This window comes from Arvicanthis niloticus, chromosome 18, assembly GCF_011762505.2.
Source record: "Arvicanthis niloticus isolate mArvNil1 chromosome 18, mArvNil1.pat.X, whole genome shotgun sequence".
Taxonomy (NCBI): Eukaryota; Metazoa; Chordata; class Mammalia; order Rodentia; family Muridae; genus Arvicanthis; species Arvicanthis niloticus.
In genome coordinates, this window is record NC_047675.1 from 22,357,819 (window position 1) to 22,378,723 (window position 20,905).

The following is a 20,905-nucleotide window of genomic DNA, read 5'->3' on the forward strand; positions in this document are numbered from 1 at the left end:
ACTATAAATGGGAAATTCCTCCCGTTTGGGGCTGTGTGGAGCCGAACGCCAGATGCAGCAGGCCGGACCAGAAGCGAGTGAGTGTAGGACAGAACGGGGTTGGAGGTTATTTCTGCAACAGGCTGGGACCGAGTACCTTGGTGAGGGGGCCCCGACTCATGGTGGGTTATGTAGCCTCTCCACGATCCCAACCTGCCTAACGTGTCACAGACATCAGCCTTTCTCTGGTTCCGTAGTTTTATAGTTTCCGCACGCACGCGAGCAGACACAAGCCTACTCATCCCACTGTGATCTTAGGGACGCACTCCTGGGCTCGACATCGACTCCACACGTAATCAAGCTCTGTTTCCCTCGAGGTCAGTGAACTCAAAGTGTGTGTGGATCCAAGTTAAAGCCAAGTCCTCACACCACGCGGGCAACACTCACAGACTGGAGGGGGGGGGGTGTCCCGGCTGCCCTGTTCCAATATGGAAGATCTGCAACTTCATACTGCTCTAGAAGCCCCCTTCCCATTGGTTACCTCAGAGTTGGTGCTCCAATAATGCTGACGTTTATTGGTCCATTCAGAGCTGTTGCTGGAGTGATTGGTGCAGCCGCCATCGGGTGCGGCTCGCGGATTTTTTAAACATAACCGAATTCCAGGAAATGGAGAAAAAGGGCGGAAAACCCCAGCCCGACTGGGGGCGGGACTAAGAACACAGAAGCTCGTATTGGTTCTTCTGGACTTAAGGGCGGTCCGTAAGCGCTTCTTCTTGTGATTAGTCTTGAGTCGGGGAAAAGAGGCGGGTAGTTACGTAAATCTGCAGAAGCGCTTGCTTCCATTGGTCAATTCCAGAGGAAGGCGGGGCGTTCGTGGCTACTGATTGGTGTGAGAAGTAAAGTGGGAGGGACTCTAGGCCGGAGGTTTTGTTGTGAGGGTCGGTTGTCAAGCAGCGACCAATCAGGGCAAAGGATGGAGGCAAGTGGGGGTCGCGCCTGGAGGGAAGCCTTGGCCTCTAGAGCTACAGCTGCAGGTAGAGTGGCTCTCGGGGTCTTGGAGGCAAAGGGAAGATGGCCCTAGTCTTCGCCGAGCCTGGAGGGCACAGTCCCGTCGCCGGCAGAAGGCTCTCGGCCAGGGCAGTCTGGAGCCAATGCCCCTCAAGGCAGAGGGGCAGAGGGTCAAGCGAAGCTCAGGGACCGGTGGCAGATTTGGGATGAGCGAGCAGGACGGGTGTGCGGAGGCCGGAGAGGGAAAACTGGTGGGCCGGAAGCCGAGCTGAGGGTGTGCGGAGGACCGTGTTGAGTTGGGGCTCCAGAAACAGGAGAGCGAATGAATGGAGGACTCAGGTAGCAGCGGGGAAAGAGAAGTAAAGAGGGTCTGGCGAAGCATCTCCCAACTAAGGGAGCACGAGATGTGTCGGAATGGGAGCATAGGCAACAGGAGAAAGAGAATCCAGCGAGAGGATTCCTGGGCAAGAAGTGAAGGGCCGTGGCTGTGCTCCATCCACGCTGTGGCCTTTTAGAATTGAGGAGTCATTCCTACTCACCTAGACAGGAGACTCAATTCCTAGCTATGCCCTTGAGAGTTGCAAGGAGTGGGCGTGGTTCCCTTAGAGTTGGAGATGGAGGAAACCGGACCCTCCCAAGGCCTTTACTGTTCTCTCTCTCTCTTCTCTCTGTCTCTCAGTCTATTCGTCTCTGTGTATCTCTCTGCCTTTTGGGTGCCTCTCATGGGCCTCAAAACATAGCCTCAGAGTCCAGTGTCCCATCCAATACATGAGGTGCAAATCTGAGTGGACTGCAGATTCGTGGTCCTCTCTGCCCCATAGCAGGTGTTGGCACTTAGGACACCCTGCATCCCTGAGCACTGCTATAGGCCTCCGAGAAGTCAGCCTCTCCATCTGCCTACTGTCTCTGTCTCTGTCTCTCTCTCTCCCTCTCTCTCTCCCTCCCTCCCTCTCCCTCCCTCCCTTCCTCCCTTCCTTTCTTCCTTCCTTCCTTTCTGCTCTTTGAGACAGGAACTGAGAGAGATCTGCCTACCTCTAGCTGGTCTTCTGAGTGCTGGGGTTAAAGACATGGGCCACTCGGCCCAGCTACTTAAGGAAGGTTTTTTATCTTTGGGCTCTAAGTCACAGGTTTTCAGACCCAGTGCACACTGCAGCTCCAGTCCTTGGAGGCTTTGGTGGGTCTGTGTCAAATGGCCTTGACGACCCAGGGACTTGCAACTAGTCTCAAGCAGTTCCTAACGCACCATCAACTCTGCTTGTATTCTAGCCCAGTGTTGAGCTGAGATGGCCCAAGCCTGACATTCCATGATCTGGGATCCTGACCTATGTGTACAGGCTGCTGCTTGGTAGCGGATGATCTAAACCACCAGGCAGTCCTGGGCCAGGAGAGGAGGACTCTCTGCCTGGATGTGTGGGAACTCCCTGCCAACTTGATTGTCGGATCTGGGGGGGATCCACCCCCACCCCACAGAGAAAGCACAATCTGTTTTGTGGGTGGGGTCTCAGGTGCCACCCCCCTGAAGCATGGCCACCCCTGTGGTCACCAAGACTGCCTGGAAGTTACGTGAGTACTTTTCATTTTTTATTTATCACACTGTCGTTTTGTGAGCTGCCCATTGCAGAATAGTCTTAGCCTTCAGCTCTCGTCTCCTCTCCCTGGCACAAGAGAGACACGAGGTCCTTGTTTTAAGGTAGACAAAGATGTACATCACAGTGGGCAGGTGATGAAGCAACCCTTCTGTACAGTGAAATAATCATGCCTGTGCTCTGGGGTGCAAGTGAGATCTGTCTAGTCCAGCTGATGAGCGGAGTATTTTGAGGAAGGCTGAAAGGCGTTCCAAGAATCCCAGACATGTTCCAAGTTCCTGTTCCTCCATCAGATGAAAGTCTCTTGGGATGGGGAATTCTTTAGTCTAAACTCTCTTAGATTATTTTCCTTTTTAGAGACAGGGCATCCTTGTAGCCGTGGCTGGCCTGGGACACGCTCCTCTGTCTCCTGTGTGCTGGGATTAAAGAACTGTGCCACCATACCTGGTTCTTTCATAGTCCTAAAAATTATTGAGGACTCCAAAAATCTTTCATTTATGAAAGCCATACTTATACATACATACTGTTAGAAAACAGTCCTGAGACATATGTGCACTCAAACCTGACAGGAATGATGATGTCATCACATATGTGTCTTCTCAAAGACTCCTCTGGAGCAAACGAGAGCACCCAAGGCCAGCAGCATGTTAGCATTTAACATAATAGCTCTGCTCTTCTGGATCCTTTTTGTTTTTTTCTTTTTTCCTTTTTGGTTTTTTTCGAGACAGGGTTTCTCTGTGTAGCCCTGGCTGTCCTGGAACTAACTCTGTAGACCAGGCTGGCCTCGAACTCAGAAATCCACCTGCCTCTGCCTCCCAAGTGCTGGGATTAAAGGCGTGCGCCACCACTGCCCGGCCTTTCGGATCCTTTAAAAGGCTCCTAAGGATCCCTAGATCAGGTCTGGAGGACCTGCAGCTCACCTCTGTGGCTTTCTCTCCAGCTGTAGCTGGTGGTCATGGGTTTGGTGTGCTGTGCCGGGGCCCACTCTGCTGGCAACTGACCCTGGGCTATTTTCAGGATCGGATAAGGAGACTTTGAGCAAAGCTGTTTTGGGGACTCAGTTTCCTCATTGAGAGCTTGGGATCGTTTTCAAGTTGTTCCCCAAAGCTGTAGGGTTCTGGGAAGACCCTGTTAATGGCTCCTGGAGGCAGAGTAGCTTTGTATTTATTGGCACTATGCATACACTCTGTAATGGCTTACCCTACCTGAAGGTAGAACCAGATGCTAGGGAGCAGGTGAGGGCCAAAACACCCAAGGTCACTTTATAGTGGGAGCTTAGCCTTGGGAGAGCAGCTGGCAGGAGTCAGAACCACAGCCCTCTGTTTCCAGTCCTGCTCTAATTCCGAGTTTTCGTGCGTGCGCTCTCATGCGTGCACACATGCTTTGAATCAGTTAATTACTGATACAGGTAGAGGGTGCATGAGCAGCAAGTGCAAAGGCCCGAAACAGGAAGCTTTGTATGTTGGAAAGACTTAGGAGACCGTGGAGCTTTCACACATCAGCTAGAGGGAAGGGTTACCACGGAAACCTAGTGAGTTCTGCAGGGGCACGCGTCCATAAGACCCTTGTTATTAAAAACCCAAGCATCAAAGTATTTGAGCAGAAGGCAGTTTCTTGTGCACAAAGGTTTTTGGGTATATAGCCTGAGGCCGCAGAGGTTTGGGGCTCAGGGTGTGATGAGGATCAGAAGGCTCTTTAACCAGTGTGGGGTTGCTAAACCCCTGTTCCTTGTATCTTCCTCCTAGGATGTAAGTCCTTAGCACCTGTGGGCAGACCAAGCATGATCCTCAGTTTTGGCTGAGATGTGTCAGGCTCTACTGCTGGTGCTTGGGGAGGGGCCGTTGGCTTCTGCTGGAGGGAGAGTAGCAGCCTGCAGGAGACATTGATGGTTGGAGGGAGAGCAGCAGCCTGCAGGAGACTTTGATGAATTTGATTTGTTTGCATAAAAATCCAGTACCCACATGTGGGCCATTGCTGCTCGGTGTTCTCCAAGACAAGCCAGAGAGGAAGGCTCCTGTGAGGGTTGGGCATCCTTTTTGCTGGTGCCTGAGTGCTGTGTCTTCTGGTCCGGACAGGCTCCCCTCAGGCTCTGTTTAAAGTGGAGTTATCAAACCCCTACCCCCTGCCTGTGACTCTGCCCATTTCAGGTCCTGGCAGGATCCATCTGATCCTCCTGGAGCCTGAGGGCAGGAAGCTCCCCTTCCACAGCCTCCCAGTGCCAGGCCTAAAGCAGATGCCTAGAAGTCCCGAAGTCCCTTCCGTTAGACCTCCTCCTCCTTCTTCTTCTTCTTTTTTTTTTTTTGGTTTTTCGAGACAGGGTTTCTCTGTGTAGCCCTGGCTGTCCTGGAACTCACTCTGTAGATCAGGCTGGCCTCGAACTCAGAAATCACCTGCTTCTGCCTCCCAAGTGCTGGGATTAAAGGCGTGCTCCACCACTGCCCGGCCTGTTAGACCTTTATGGCTGTCTCTAGAGGTGGTTCTGAGGTGAGGTGGGACTCAACCAGATCTTTCTCTCCTTGCCTGGGGAGGGTGGGAACAGGGCAGATGCCTGGGGTCTCTCTGACAGGGTGTGGCTGCAGAGCCAGGGACTGGGCCTCCAGAGCTGAGAAACAGCTGCATCGCTCTCCTGCTGGGCTGGACAGATATATAAGATATATAAGGGGGTATGCCTCAAGCTTGTGGGCAGCTGTCCCCAAGTGTGCAGGGGACAAGACTCTAGTTGAGCTGAGAATGAGAGCAAGACCCTACTCCACTAGGTTCAGGTGGCAGGTCCTCCAGTACCTAGATTGGAAGTGTCTGGGCTTAGGAGGAGCTCTCACCCTGATTGGGTCAGCTGCTGCTTAGGCCAGTGGTGTCATTCCATGTCCTTCCAGGCCCTGCAGAGAGGTGTCATTCCAGAAATTAACTGTCTAGCTTTCCTGGCCCTGTTTTCCAGTCTCCTTATGGTTCACATAAGAGCTGCCCAGGCTGGGTAGAGTAGGACCTGGGAGGAGGGGGAGGACCCTTTCCTAACAGCCATGGCATCCTTCTCCAGGCCACCTAGACCAGTTTCCAGCTCCTTTAGGGCACCTGCATATTGGGGCTTCCCCTTCCCCTCTCCTTTGTACTTGTTCCCAGAGGAGGTTGGAGCCCAGGGACTGGCATGGAGGCGCCTGTTGCCTGTTGATTCTCTGCTGAGCTTGTTCTTTCTGGAGCACTGATAAGGCCCACCTCTGGTCCCCACTTTGGCCCTCCCACCATGCTCAGGCCTGGGGCTCTGGTGGACCGTCCACAGACCTTATCTCCTGTCTACAGGGTCAGCTTTTCCCCACCCAGCGCCTGCTGTGTCTGCTGCCTCCTGCCATTATCTGTATGGAACCTACTCCCTGCCTACCTGGGACCCTGATGGCCACTCTGACCCTGTGGCCAGTCTTCTATCTGCATCTCGGCCCATTCCCAATGACCTGGCCCTGGGATCATCCTGTTCTCCGGACAAGGACCCTCTTTCAGAGAGGATCCGTGACTTGTCCAAAGCCATAGAGCTGGCAGATTAGCCCCTGATTCAGGATTCTGAATTGGGACCTAGGGACAGCCATCTAGACAGAATTTGAGTTCTTCTCAAGGTGTGTCCCGGGTGGGCTTTGTCTCTGTGGGTGGCACCTGAGCAGTTGAAAGGCTCTTAGGTGATGTATGGGCCCGGTTTTTTGTTTTTTTGTTTTTTTTTTCCCCGAGACAGGGTTTCTCTGTATAGCCCTGGCTGTCCTGGAGCTCACTCTGTAGACCAGGCTGGCCTAGAACTCAGAAATCCACCTGCCTCTGCCCCCCAAGTGCTGGGATTAAAGGCGTGCGCCACCACCGCCCGGCGCATGGGCCCATTTTTTTAAAAAAAATTATTTTTAATGTTTTTTGTATCAAAACAAAGCATTATGAGTATATCTGGATATTAGTGCTTAAGGAAGATAAAAATTCAGAAGCCAGTTTTTAAAAGTGAGCTTAGTCTTCCCACAGTATCTGTGGTGATTGGTTCTAAGACCCCTCCACACAGATAGCCAAATCTCTATATGCTCACTGTTTTATACAGTAATGTGTGTATGTGCAGAAACCTGCCCCTCCTCTGGGTACCTTGACTCATCTCGGTTACCATGATACTTAATATAGTGCAATAGTGTTTGACAATTAGGAAAAGTCCATGCATACTGCTCAGTACAGGTGCTTGTTTTGTGACAAGGTCTTGCATGTGGCCAATCCGGCCTGGATCTCATGATCCTAATGCCTTAGCCTCCCACGTGCTGAGTTTACAAATGTGTGCCATGTGCTCAGCAGAATGGATGTGCCTGTCCCAAGCATTCCCCATCAGCAGTTGGTTGAATACGTGTGTATGGAGGGTGTGCTGTGCATTCTGTGTTGCCAACTGTTGTGAAGAGAAACGAACTCAGGAGGAAGTGTCCGAGCAGGGCAGGCTAACGTGGAGAGACAGTCACCTCAGCCTCTGGCCCACACTTTGCCTTGCTGCTGGTCCTGAAACTGGTGGGGGTTACCTGGGCGTCATGCTCAGAGCTGGTGGCTGAGCATCCTCCATTTGGCCTGTCAAAGTCCCCTGGCCACTTTTCCTCCCTCCTGTCCTATGCAGAAGAGATCGTCGCCCATGCCAGCAATGTGTCCTCCTTGGTGCTGGGCAAGGCCTCAGGACGGCTACTGGCCACTGGTGGGGATGACTGCCGTGTCAACCTGTGGTCCATAAACAAGCCTAACTGCATCATGGTAAGTGATGGTGTGCGCGCATCACACACACACACACACACACACACACACACACACACGTATCTCAGAATACTACCTTACTCTTGTATGACCTGCTTCTTTAGAAGGACAGTGTCATGAGGATTTTCCTATGTCAACAAATACTGATTTACAGCATGCTTTTACATGGCTTCTTTGGGCTCCACCGCCAGAATGAGCTGTAATTAGCTTAGCCATACCCTGTCATCATCAGGGCTGCTGGCTCCAGCTTTTAGTTTCTGCTAAACCACACTATGTCAAACAGTCTCATTTGTCCACACCTTTGAGCAGGCCTGGAGTATACAGTTCTGAGAAGCTGTCCTGGCAGGTTCCGGGAGTCACTTGACATTTTCACCCCCAGCACGAGAGCATGGCTGTGCCCCATGTCCTCTCCAGACACCTTAAGTAATTGTCATTCTTTTGACTTTTGACCAGATAAACAAACAAAAAATGGGGGAACTTGACAGCTGTTAGTGAAAGCTTGGTTATTTCAGGGATCTTTGAGAGACTGAGTAAAACTGAGACCCGTTCAGCTCAGTATGTCTGGGTTCAGTAAGAGGAAACTCGCTTTGTTGTTTGTTTTCATTTTTATTGTTATCCTTTTTTATTTTTGTGTTTATTTTATTTGGGTGTGGGTGTGGGTGGGTGTTTTGCCTGCATGTATGTCTATGTACCGTGTGCATGCAGTGCCCATAGAAGCTAGAAGGTGGCCCTGGATCTCCTGGCACTGGAGTTACAGCTGATTGGTAGCCGCCATGTTGATGGGGGGCATTGACTCCAGGGTCTCTGGATGAGCAGCCAGTACCCTTAACTGCTGAGCCATTTCCCGAGCCCCTGGTTTGGTTTGGTTTGGTTTTGTTTTTAGGACTCAAATGTTTTCATTCCCCCTAAAATGCCAAAGTAATATACATAAATTGAAAAATAATCAGCACAGGCTAGACACGTAGAGCTCGATGGTAGAGTGCTTGCCTAAATATTTAAAAATAAAATAAAATAAAATAAAATTCACCAAAAGATAAGCTGGTTAATGCTGAAGTATGGCTCCCTTCAGTGACTTCTGTGTCCTCTCTGGAGATAATTAGGCCTCCTTCTGTGTTCTGGAATTATTTAGTCCATGGACAAGAAAATATATCCGTTTCCCTCCGGGGTCTCATGCTGTTTATAGCACAGTAGCCCTTGGTGCTCAGCCATCCTCATGTTTGAAGGGTTACTGTGAAGGGCATTTACATGGGCTCCAGTCTCTTGCCATGAAAAGCCTTGGGTTTGTGCTTGCAGAGAAGGTCCCTGAAGAATTGTGGCACTATTGTTTTTTTTTTTTTTTTTTTTTTTTTGAGACAGGGTCTTACTATATAGCCCAGGCTGGCTTTGAGCTTGGAGATTCTTCTGCCTCAGAGACCAGGGATGGTCCTTACCTCTGAGATCTCAGATGTATGTCACCACACCCAGCCTTAGATCATGGGTTTGAAGAGAATATGTATTCCTTATGGGGTTGTTTCTGCCCAGTTGTGATCCTGGAAGCCGGGGTCCATGCAGACTCCTACCAGTGTAAACAGGCTGCTACACCTGCAGGATCGGGCACTGGTGCTGAGGGTCACCCCCGTTTCCCACAAGTCTCCATCGGGAATGTTGCCTTAGCCAATACTGAAGAAATGGCCACAGTGCTGTGAGGGGCTGACATTGAGCAGAGAGTGGCAGACACCTTGGACTTGGGTTACCGTCTTCCCTTCCAAGAGCTGAGGACGACACCACCTCCCACCTTACCTGGCCCAGCTCTCCTTGTTCTGTGTGCTCTAGACGTGCAAGAACCTACCTGTTCTCCAGAAGACCTTCCCAGGCCCCTGGGAGCATGAAGCAGGCACCCCACACACAACCCCCAGGAGTCAGGCACCCAGCAGGCCGGCAGCGGAGATGCACTCCTAGCTCACTATGGTCTCTATAACTAGAGTAGACAAAGATGGGGATAGCTTGGGTGGGCTCATTCAGACTTCAGAGTAAAGGTTCAGCATCTGCTTATCTTGATCCCCTGTTCCTGTCTAGTGGTCCAGAGCCATGTCTGTAGGCGACACCATGCCAGGAGCACTATAGAAGGGATAAGGTTGAAGGAGGCTTGAGTTGAGTTTGGCTCCTTTTTTTTTTTTTTTTCAGAGTCTCAATATGTAGTCTAGACTGGCCTGGAACTCATCCTCCTGCCTCTGTCTCCCAAATGCTAGGGTCACAGGTGTTTAAAGGAAGGGCTGCTTCATCCACTGTGCCGATGAGCCACCAGGCTCATCTGAGTCAGGATACAGGTGGGGCCCCCCGAGAACAGCTCACCACATGTTATTTCTTACAGAAGCCATTCTCAGGGACCCGAAATCTGGGGCAGTGGCCGGGGGGTCACCCCTGCAGTTCACTGGAGCTGCCACCCTCTCTCTGCAGAGCCTGACAGGTCACACATCCCCTGTGGAAAGTGTCCGCCTCAACACTCCTGAGGAGCTCATCGTAGCTGGTTCCCAGTCAGGCTCCATCCGCGTCTGGGACCTGGAAGCTGCTAAAAGTAGGCCTCCCTCCTTCCTGTCCCTTTGTGTGTGGGTCCCACTTCAGGCTTGGGGCATTGGGCTGCCACCTCCAGGAGGTCTGGGTGCTTTGTTCCCGAGCACTGAGCAGAGTGGGTGGTGCCATCCATATCACATTATCAACCCAGCAGCAGTAGGCATTGCCATCCCCCAATTGCTGACATGAGGAGATGTCCAAGGGGTGAACAGTAAGGTGTGTGTACATGTACATACGTATATTCAGAACCTGGAAGGACATCAAATGCTAGAGGGCAGCCGGCAGGACATGTGAATATGTAGATTACCATGTGGGAAGAGCCAGTAAAATACTGGGGTGCCTCCCACCCGGAGTGGGTGTTGGGAGGCTGATCTTCTGTTTGCTTCTCTTCCCTTTGTCTTTATTTAATTCTTCACCTTGAGAGGAATAACACGTGTTCTGAATGTTTATTTTATTATGAACCTTGATGGCACAAGGTTCATGAAGCCTTTGCCCCAATCCTCCTCCGCCCCCATTCTAAGAGCCTCATTCTCCCTTCCCTGCTGCTGTGCCCACAGCACCACTTCCTAAACCCATGGCATTGTACTTTGTTTTCCCTTTAGAACAACAAACTAAAACCAGGTTGGCCCTCACACCGAGCCTGCCTAGAGTCCCAGCACTCAGGAAGCTGAGGCTAGAGAATTGCTGTGGAATTGAAGGCTGGACTAATCTATGGTGTAAGAGCCCCACTTCAAAGAAACAAACAGGAAATCCTCAAACAAAAACTGTACCCTCCTGCAGTGAGAGGCAGGACTTGGCTCTCAGCTGCTACCCCATGCCCTAGCCCACTGCCTACATTTCTCTTCGTGTCTTTGCAGACCGTTTACATGGTCAGTATTTGGACTGTAGGGACCCCAAGTGGTTGTTTTGTAAGTTGGTTTCCCTGGGGTGAACAATTGCTCCTTTTTCCATGTACATTTTCAGAATCCCTGTCTGTCACCATTAGTCATCGTCACAGGCTTCCAGCCCCTCTTCTAGTCCAGCTCTGTCTTCCTCAGGTCCCGTGCTTGGGAGCCCTGAGGCTAGCCATCACCCATGGCCTCCTCATCTCTGTCTTGGCTGTCCTGGGTTTACAGTTCTTCTTCCCTGGTTTCCTCCTCTTCAGATGAAGGGAGCTAGGTGTGGTATCACACACACGTAGAGTCTGAGGTCTCAGGAGGCAGAGGCAGGAAGACTGTAAGTTCAAGTCTATCCTGTGTCAGAGTGCAGGGGCAAGCTTAGTGGTAGAGCCCTTGCTTGGCATGTCGGAGGCCCTGGTTTGGTCTCTGGCACTGAGGGTGAATGGCAGGCACAGTGTTAGAGGTCCTCCATGGCTAAAAGCATCTCTGAAGAGCTGAAGTGTGGAGTTCTATTGGAAATAATTCACTAGTGGGATTTTGAAGGTGCCACCGCACTGCTTTTAGGTTCCAGAGTTGCTGGTGGAATCGGTGCTGTTTTTCAGCTGGCCCTTAACATGGGATCTGCCTCTGCCTTCCCTCTTCATCCCTCAGTTTGTAAGATGCCATCCCAGCCTCACCAACACAAGCTCTTTTGTGGGTATGTTCTCACATCTGAGCTTGGACCTCACAGATTCTTTTTGGTCTAGAAACTCGCAGCCTGGGTTTTGGTCTAGAGACTCTGGCTACACAGAGTCTCGCCTTCTCCAAAGGTGCTGCCAGCCCCAGCAGCCCCACAGATTTGTCAGAAGAATCTAGAACTTGATGTGGAATCCTCCCCCTCCCCCATGGTGCTGCAGTACTGACAGCAAACTCAGCATGGTTTTCCAAGCATTGTTCAGGCCGACCTTGGGAGATCTGAATAGAGTAGGTTTCCTTGCTTTTGGGGCCAGCTGCTGCATCTCAGAGGCTCCAGCCTTCTTTGTCCAGTGAGTGATCCCTGAGTCTGGCTGAGTCTAAAAGATCTTTCTGGCACAGGCTCCACTGTAGAGCAGTAACCACTGGCATGTGTGGCCAGCAGGGAGCTTAACTTCATCCAGAAATGGTGTTTTTGTGTTGTGGGCCCTGGGAAAGATGGCATCCCTTAGTCCTCTGGAGTGTTGATGATGTAGTGAGCCCAGAGCCCTAGGAAGCCCTTGTGACATCTGTGTGCTGTGTCTCAGCAAATGTTCTTTGCCCAGGTCACATCAGGCCTCAGAGCATTTTGTGTTTATCACTGGACATGAGAGGCAGGGAGGACCACACCACAATGGCAGGCTCTGTCTCAGAAGGCAGGCAGTCCCCAGTGGATATTACTACACTTCATGCTTTGCCAAAGAGCCCAGGGCCAAAGGGAAAAGCTACAAAGCCATAGCCAACCCCAGACTTCCTCAGCCACTGTGCTTCTGGGAGATGAGAGTGATGCCTTCATCTAGCAAGGTGGAACTGGACCACACAGCCTGGTTAGCAGGTACCCATTTTGATAGATGGGCAGACTGAGACCGTCAAGGCACTGGGCTTAGTGAGAGCCCTGAGGCTGTAGGCAACAGAACTCCTGCCTCCCCACTCCCACCCCGTGCTCTCTGTTGTCTATTACTACTTCAGTTGACGATGCTCAAGCTTGTCCTCAGAAGGGAGAGCTAAGATCTCAGGGCCACTGCCACCCCGCTGACCAGAAGAGATGAGAATCCAGAGAACCTTCCGGTACACAGGGGTTTCTGAGAGGCACAATTAACCATGGAGGATGTGGGCAGAGGCTGAACAACCACTCCACTGGGAGGGAGACCTTGGAGGTCCCCACATGTGCAGACAGGTCCAAGTCTCCTCCGCTCTGCAGTCCCTAGAGCCTGTGACCAAGGCTAGGCATCCCCTGGGAAAGACAAGTAAGAGCAGAAGTCATGGCAGAAGAATGTGGTCCTGCCAGCTTTCCATGGTGCAGCTGGGAGGTAACGGCAAAGGCTTGCAGGATCCCACAGGGAGACACCCACACCTCAGGAAGCTGGCCTATGTCGAGTGGGCCCCACCACATCCTCTGGTGTCTGAGTTTCCCTTGCTGTGGCAGCAAGGCTACGGGCAGCATCCTGAACTTGTAGCAATACAAGACAGCTAAGAAGCAGGAAAAGCCAAGGGCTCAGTGTGGGGTGTAGTTGAGTTGGACATCCTCACCGCGGATAATTCAGGTGCCTTGGCAGAATCCTCAGGCATGAGAAGGAGGCACCATCCTGAGCCGCAGGCCCATCAGAAACCAAGCACAGAGCTCGATGGACAGTGGACCTGGGCCCCAGCTGATAACTGGCCAGGGCAGCTGTTCCTTTTGTGCTATTCCTGCCGGGGCAGCTCTGGCTCCTAGTTCATTCCTGAGGCCCAGAACTCCAGAGGCAGCACTTGATCTGATTGCTGGCCATCCTCAGACAGGATGCTTCACTCTGAGTCATCATCCACCCACCTCCTACCTAGCATTGTCAGAGGGACTCTGAGCTAAAGCTGAACAACAGAAATGCTCAGTGGATGTGCAGTGATAGGAGGCACCCGGTGGCCATAGCTGAGTGGTGCATCTTCTCGGACCAGAAGAGGGAGAAGACTCATGCTCTGAGGTCAGGGAAGAAGAATGGAGGTCCAGAGGACAGACTGGAGGAAGAAAAGGCGGGCCTCGAGGACCTGCACAGTCCCACTCTTAGTATTTGGTGTTTATTTTCTCATTGTTTAATTTCATTGTAAACCAGCCTGAAGGTCAAAGAGCATAAGCGGTGGCCTAGAGTCACACAGCAAGTAAGAAACAGAGCCTGAACAGGTGTAGTTTTGTCAGGCTGCCAAGCTCATCCTAGTGTAGATGGGTGGATTCTACAGTAGTTACTCAGTTCATCTGTGCTTGGATCTTTGCATACCTGTCCCTAATGTGAGAGATCACTCCCTGTTAAACCTTGGCATAACCTAGGGATTGCTGGACTCTCTAGCCCTTAGCCTACCACTTATGGGCTGGTAGGCTTTATTCGGGCAGTGGAAGTATAAAACTTTCAAAAAGCAAGACAAGAGATAGACTTGAACACTGCCTGGAGTACACAAGTTTGCCACCCGGCCTGTCAGACCTTAGTGGATTAGGACAGCAGTAGATAACTAGTCTGCCACTGTCCTCCATTCTCACTTGCTTTAAGGCCATATTCACGGTCATTTGGATAGGTGCACCCACTGGGTATTGTGAGTCCCAGCCAAATCCTCTTTTTGCCCATGACTGCCATCCAGCTGATGGCAGTTGTCCCTTGTGTTCCTGGATCCTTTCGCCAAGCAGCTTTCCCAATTGCAGCCTCTCTCTGCTCTCTCCTTGCTACTGTCCTGGGTCCTGGGGGCTATTCACCTTGCATAGTAGCCACATGGTCTGGACCAAGCATTGTGTCTACTGCTGCCCAGGGGCCATAGTTCGCACAGGCTACAGGGAATACCTTGTGTTTTTCTGGGGATGTGAGTAGTGACAGAAATGGCTGTAGAACTGCTAGAATGGCCGAGCTCTGACTGACCTCCCGTTTTCACATTGGCATCCCAGTTTCTTCTGGCCAGCCAGCCAGCACTTAACACGGCACTTCTGCTTTACCTTGCCTCATTAGTTCTCCGAACACTCATGGGCCACAAAGCCAACATCTGCAGCCTGGATTTCCACCCCTATGGTGAATTTGTGGCCTCAGGTTCCCAGGACACAAACATCAAGGTGAGGTGCCACTCTGCCGCCCTGTCTTCCCAAGATCAAGTGTAAGGGAATCCTTCCCTCATGGCAACATCCTCGCCATCCTCGGGACAGAGAACCTATGGACTCTGGCCAGACACTTCAACTTGGGATTCCCAGCTTGGGCAAACCTCCAACCTTCCTCTTTGGGGCTCATGACCTAGAGGTATCCAGAGTCCTCTCTGCTCAGACTTGTACCTTACCCTCTGGCCTAGACTCCAGGGACATAACAACTTCCTGTGGTTCACCCTTCCTACCCCCACCTCTGCTTCTCTCCCCTATAGCTCTGGGACATCAGGAGGAAAGGCTGTGTTTTCCGATATAGGGTAAGCATGGCCTGTGTCAGTCACCTGTGACTCCACACAGAGCTTGGATCCACATTACGGTCGGGCTGGGGGGTGGGGTGCTGCAGTCCATTGCAGGTGACTCAGAATAGACCTGGAGTAGGATGAGGTGCCTGGGGTGGTCTCTCTGGACCTCCAGCTTTCCACCAATCCCTAGAGCCACAAATATTCAACCATTCCATGTTTTGCTTTGGCAGTCAGATAGCTGGTATCCCTGGGTGCCAGGCTTCCTGTTCTTAGGTATGTGTAGTACTGTGGCTAACACAATCCTTCTTTAGGGTTTTTGGAAGAGGCCATAGACACCTTTAACAAGCTACATGTGATTTCCTGGAGGCCTAGGAGCACACATAGAAAGTGCATAAAAGAAGTGTTCCTTGTGTCTCCCAGTAGTAACCATCTGCCCTCTCTGTGGCTGGACCCTAGGAAGGCCTTGTATTTTGGGGGCAGGCAGTAGGGATGGGGAGGTGCTATGAGATCCAGGCCCCTCCAGAGAGTTCTTTTCATTCTCCTTAGGGGCATAGCCAGGCTGTGCGGTGTCTCCGGTTCAGCCCTGATGGGAAGTGGCTGGCATCAGCAGCAGATGACCACACAGTGAAGGTAAGGACTGCATGTCCTGAGTGGGCATGCAGGCTGTGCCCACAGCTATCCTGCTCATACACAGACTATGTCCCTGCTAACTGAGTTTATGTGCCCCCAAACTTTTGAGTGGAGGGGGAGCTCTGGCCCCTCTCAGGCAGCTAGCCCCCCCCCCCCCCCACTCTTTCCACCCTTTGTCTAGCTTTGGGATCTGACGGCTGGCAAGATGATGTCCGAGTTCCCGGGTCATACAGGGCCTGTCAACGTGGTAGAGTTTCACCCCAATGAATATCTCCTAGCCTCTGGCAGCTCTGACAGGTGAGGAGGTAGCCTTTCATACACCTAAAAGCCTATGTAGACTGAATGTAAGCCAGGATTGGCTCCTGGTCCCATCCCTCCCTGGCTAGTGTCCTGACCTGTTAGGATCCACACTCCCTGGTGGGGCAAAGTACAGGGGAGACCTCTGGCAATTGAGGCTAGCTCTGGGGCAGGGCTCTTGGGCACAGCCTAGGTCATCTTCACCCTCCTTTCTGCACGCACAGGGCCATCCCTGCCCCAGACATCACTCCTAGTGCCCCTACAAGAAGGGCCCTGGAGAGGCCCTAGATAGCATGAGGGACTGGCTTCCTGTGTTCATCTTTGCAGGACAATCCGCTTCTGGGACCTGGAGAAGTTCCAGGTGGTGAGCTGCATTGAAGGGGAGCCAGGGCCTGTCAGGTAGGCAGAGCACTTGGGCCCACTCCCTTCGTCAAGTAGTGGGATGTTGGATGGGTGCTCTTCCCTGCCTCTGTTCCTACTTCTCTGTCCTGGGCTCACCTGCTTTCTTGGTGTCGGGTACCAGCGAGGTGCCCTAGGACTGACAGCCAACTCTCACCTGGCCTAGGAGTGTCCTCTTCAACCCCGATGGCTGCTGCTTATACAGCGGCTGCCAGGACTCGCTGCGTGTCTATGGCTGGGAACCTGAGCGCTGCTTTGATGTGGTCCTTGTCAACTGGGGCAAGGTGGCTGACCTGGCCATCTGCAATGACCAGCTGGTGAGGGTCAAGTCACCCACCACCCACCCTCCCCCTCATACTCCCACATAAGGAGCCTCCCAGAATCTGGTCTCACTCCACACCAACTCTGCTGTGTCCCACAGATAGGTGTGGCTTTCTCCCAGAGTAATGTCTCCTCTTATGTGGTGGACCTGACGAGAGTCACCAGGACGGGAACTGTGACCCAGGACCCTGTGCAGGCTAGCCAGCCTCTGACACAACAGACCCCTAACCCTGGTGTCTCCCTCCGACGCATCTACGAGCGGCCTAGCACGACCTGCAGCAAGCCTCAGAGGTGGGTGCTGATGGCCCCGGCAGGGTGTATGTACAAAGAAGGCTCCTGAACACTCAGCCCTTGGCCTCACTGAGGATCCTGGCCTCTTTTTGTTTGGCTCTGCACCCGCCAGGGTAAAGCACAACTCAGAGAGCGAGCGGCGCAGCCCCAGCAGCGAAGATGACAGGGACGAGCGTGAGTCCCGGGCCGAGATCCAGAATGCGGAGGACTACAATGAGATCTTCCAGCCCAAGAACAGCATCAGTGAGGCCATGCCTTTTCCACCTCGCAGCCTGGCACCTTGCTATGGCTGTGTCCCCTAAACCTGCCCTGCCCTCCACATTCTTGCACCGGGCAGAGGTCCAGCACCACTCACTGGTGGCTCCTGCCCAGCCCTCTGCCCTGCTCTAAGCGGACTCTATAGGTGCATATGGGTTCACAGGGCCAGGAGCATGTGCTTGGGGGACCACTTTCTAGCCATGTGTACATCTTAAGACCTTGGCCACATACAGGGCCTATTCCCATGGAGCTTATGGGAACCCAAGTATCAGCCCCTTTTGCCTTGGCAGGTCGGACACCACCCCGGAGAAGTGAACCCTTCCCAGCGCCCCCAGAAGATGGTGAGTTGGGCAGTGCTGGCCTCTTAAGGACCAGGCCTTGCCTCCCTGGCCTACCCAATTAGGTTTTGTCCCTATACCTCCTAAAAGAACTGATCATGTGCCTGACCCCAGGGACGGCCCTGGAGGCAATGCAAGCAAGGCAGGTAGGTGCTTCTTTGTAGCCCATGCCTAAATGCTTAGAGAGAAACACGCCCTTGGGGTGTATGCTACTGAGGATTGGTCTACTGCAGCCATGGGGCAATCAGGGCTCTGAGAGGGTCAGGGCTGGGAGCAGAGGGAGCTCTGCTGGGGTGGGGAGGAGTCAGTACCATCAGGACCCAGACCTGGAGCTGGAGGCCAGACGCAGTGACCCCTGGCCAGAAGTTTGGGACTAAAGAAAGGGACAATCCAGCCAGCTTTGGGGATGGCAAAGGGTTTGTCAGCTCCATAGCATCTCTCTTCTGGCTTCCCTTGGGAACCCAGTGCCTCTTCTTTATCTTCATGAGACTGAGAGTCTCTGTTTCCTGCTTACTACCAACTCATCTGCCTGTTTCACATATTGCACTCCTGATGGCAGTGTTATCCCATCCACACACATCCAAGGACAGCTCCTGCCTCAGCTTTTCAGGACCCTCACCTGCTCATGGGCTCCCAGCTCCCTGATCCCCTCTGTCCATCTGCTGGCACCTGTTTCTTCCCAACCACAGTTGTCATGGAATCCCATCCTGTCCACTGACCTCTTCCCACCAGGTCCTCCAGGCTGGCACTAAGCCTTTATTTTTACTCCTAGACACAGCCACAGCAAAGGAAGCCTCAAAGCCCAGCCCAGCCATGGATGTGCAGTTGCCGGTGCCAAATGTACGTCTGAGCAAAGAGGGCATCCTATGTGTCTGTGCCAGGGTGGGGACCTTCCTGTCAGGAGGGATGCTCAGCTGGTGCTAGCTCAGCCTCTGCTCCTTGCAGCTTGAGGTCCCAGCACGACCGTCAGTCATGACTTCCACTCCTGCACCCAAGGGTGAACCTGTCATCATCCCTGCCACTCGGAATGAGCCCATTGGCCTAAAGGCCTCAGACTTCTTGCCTGTGAGTGGGACCTGCCCAAGAGGTGGGGTTGAGGGCTGAAAGAGAATGGAGTGTGCTATCTGCTCCTGTGCCAGCATCTGGGTACCATCCCCGTAGGCCGTGAAGGTCCCCCAGCAGGCAGAGCTGGTGGATGAGGATGCCATGTCACAGATTCGCAAAGGCCATGACACCATGTGTGTGGTGCTCACCAGCCGCCACAAGAACCTGGACACTGTACGAGCCGTGTGGACTACAGGAGATATCAAGGTGAGGGTGACTTCTTAGCACCTGTTGCTTAGGCTTCAGGCTGAACAGAAGCCATACAGTGGTGCCTTGGGGTAGGGCAGCCTCGTGGTGTTATAGCAGCTAGCTTCCATCAGTTGGGCACTGATGTCAGGCTGTGCCTTGCCCTCCTTGTTGGCACAGTCTGTTTACGTTTCCAACCCTGCCCACTCCCATCCCATGCTACCCTCTTAATGGAGCTTGTCTGCAGACATCAGTGGACTCCGCAGTAGCCATCAATGACCTGTCTGTGGTAGTGGACCTCTTGAACATTGTCAACCAGAAAGCGTAAGTGGCATCGGAAGAGGAGGAGAGCGGGGTGGTCAGGGCCGGCTGATGGCATCATACCCAGCTGTTTCTCTAGTTCCCTGTGGAAGCTGGACCTGTGCACCACAGTGCTGCCCCAGATTGAGAAACTTCTGCAGAGCAAATATGAGAGGTAGGGAGCCCCTCCATACCCTGGAGCCATCAGAGTGGAAATAGGTGTGTGTGTGTGTGCACACATATGCATATGCCCCATCCCTCCATCTCTTGTCCTTTCTCTGGCTCTGTGATCATCTGTGTATGACTCCATCCATCTTGCTCCTGAAGCTATGTCCAGACCGGGTGCACCTCCCTGAAGCTGATCCTGCAGCGGTTCCTACCCCTCATCACTGACATTTTGGCAGCCCCGCCCTCTGTGGGTGTGGACATCAGCCGAGAGGAGAGGTAAGGGGTATGGTTCTTAGCCTCATTCGTGGGTGGCTGTGCCCACACAGCTTATGGAGAACAGTGTGTGAGCGTGGCTCAGGCTGCTGTGAGTGTGGCAGAGCAGGGGCCTTTTGGGTCCCTGCACATTGCCATGGTTTGGGGGGAATATTTTTTTGTGCTCTTAGGAGGGACTGGAGTGGTTAGGAGAGCAAAAGCCCCAGGCCTGGCAGGCATCATGGCCAGGTGGGGTAGCCTCCATCCTGAGGTGCTGCCTCTTGGCTTACAGGTTGCACAAGTGTCGACTCTGCTTCAAACAACTCAAGAGCATCAGTGGCCTCGTCAAGAGCAAATCGGGTTTGAGTGGCCGCCACGGCAGTGCCTTCCGTGAGCTGCACCTACTCATGGCCAGCTTGGACTGAGGAGCTCATGGTGGGAGCGCTAGCAGCCCTCACTGGTTTGGCCTCACACTCTAGTAGTCGGCTGTAGGCCCATGAGCCTCAGCCTGGCCTCCACTCTTGCCCTGCTGGCCATCCTGGAGGCATGGCTGTCAGCCTACTGACCACCTCCTCGGTTGTGGACTCAAGCTCCTCTCCGGCAGCAGCTACAGACTTGCACAGCCCTTGCTTCTCAGGGCAACTCCAGTCTCGGAGCTGCTGCTGTAAATTATCAGGCAGATTTATTAAATTTATAACTGTTCCTGACTTCCTTGTGAGAGGGATATCCACTGGCTCTCCCAGGCACACTATGGCCTGCCTAGAGATCTCTGGAAGCTGAGACTGCCTACTCCAAGCCCCAGTGCAGCCTCCAGCTGTGACCAGCAGGGGACAGCAGAGCGCCAGGCACGAAGCAAAGGGCTGCCTGCTTGGCTTCACTTGGAGAAAGGGAAGCGGAACAGATGAGGCCATAGATGTCTTAGCCACACTCCCAATTGTCTTTGGGTAGGTTGGCCAAGAGCCTGTCATCGCCCTCCCTCTGGCCTCTGGATGCCATCAGAGACTAGACCACGATGGTTATATGACCTTGGAAGACTCTAGAATGGTTTTCACAGCCCATGGGAAACTACCTCTGTGCTTGCTCACATCCCGAGAGTCTGCCCTTCAGAGCAGCTGTTGATGCAAGAAGGGAGGAGCCCTTGTGGCCCTGTTCTCCAGGGCTGGGACCAGGCACGAACACGTTCGTAGTGAGTGGGGCCATTACCAGTTACAGTTCCATAGACTTGGAGGAAAGGCCGGCACAGGATGAGCAATGCAGCTGCCAAACCTGACAGGTCTTTGAAGCCTTAGTTTTCCTTCTGTAACATGAAGTGATACCGTAATGGGATGGGATGGTTATAGGCACACGGGGTGCTTCAAAGGGGAGACCAAAATGATAGCAAAGGCATGGGGGAGACATTGTCTTCAGTGGTAACATCTGGAGTCTGCATGGTCAGCCAGCAGTGGGGAGCAACAGAATATGCAGTGTCCTCTCTCCATGCTCTATCCACAGGGACGCCTAGTACCAACGATCAGATTAT

At 52.8% G+C, this 20,905-nt stretch overlaps 1 protein-coding gene across 2 annotated transcripts; it reads left to right on the forward strand.

Moving 5' to 3' along the window:
- The first annotated feature begins 860 nt into the window (after positions 1-860).
- Positions 861-20,904, forward strand: Katnb1 (katanin regulatory subunit B1). Of its 2 annotated transcripts, none has more exons than XM_076915689.1 (20): positions 861-958; positions 2,254-2,550; positions 7,183-7,313; positions 9,750-9,867; positions 14,416-14,516; positions 14,816-14,857; positions 15,389-15,472; positions 15,654-15,769; positions 16,097-16,168; positions 16,335-16,485; positions 16,590-16,780; positions 16,893-17,023; positions 17,329-17,379; positions 18,149-18,216; positions 18,322-18,441; positions 18,538-18,687; positions 18,914-18,990; positions 19,067-19,141; positions 19,294-19,410; positions 19,679-20,093. In XM_076915689.1, exons 2-20 carry the CDS (start codon positions 2,511-2,513, stop codon positions 19,809-19,811), a joined length of 1,968 nt encoding a protein of 655 aa, XP_076771804.1. In that variant the 5' UTR covers positions 861-958; positions 2,254-2,510; the 3' UTR covers positions 19,812-20,093. The 2 variants fall into 2 exon arrangements, with proteins under 2 accessions (XP_076771804.1, XP_034378035.1); XM_034522144.2 differs by having other exon boundaries at positions 867-1,013; positions 19,679-20,904.
- Position 20,905: the final 1 nt, after the last annotated feature.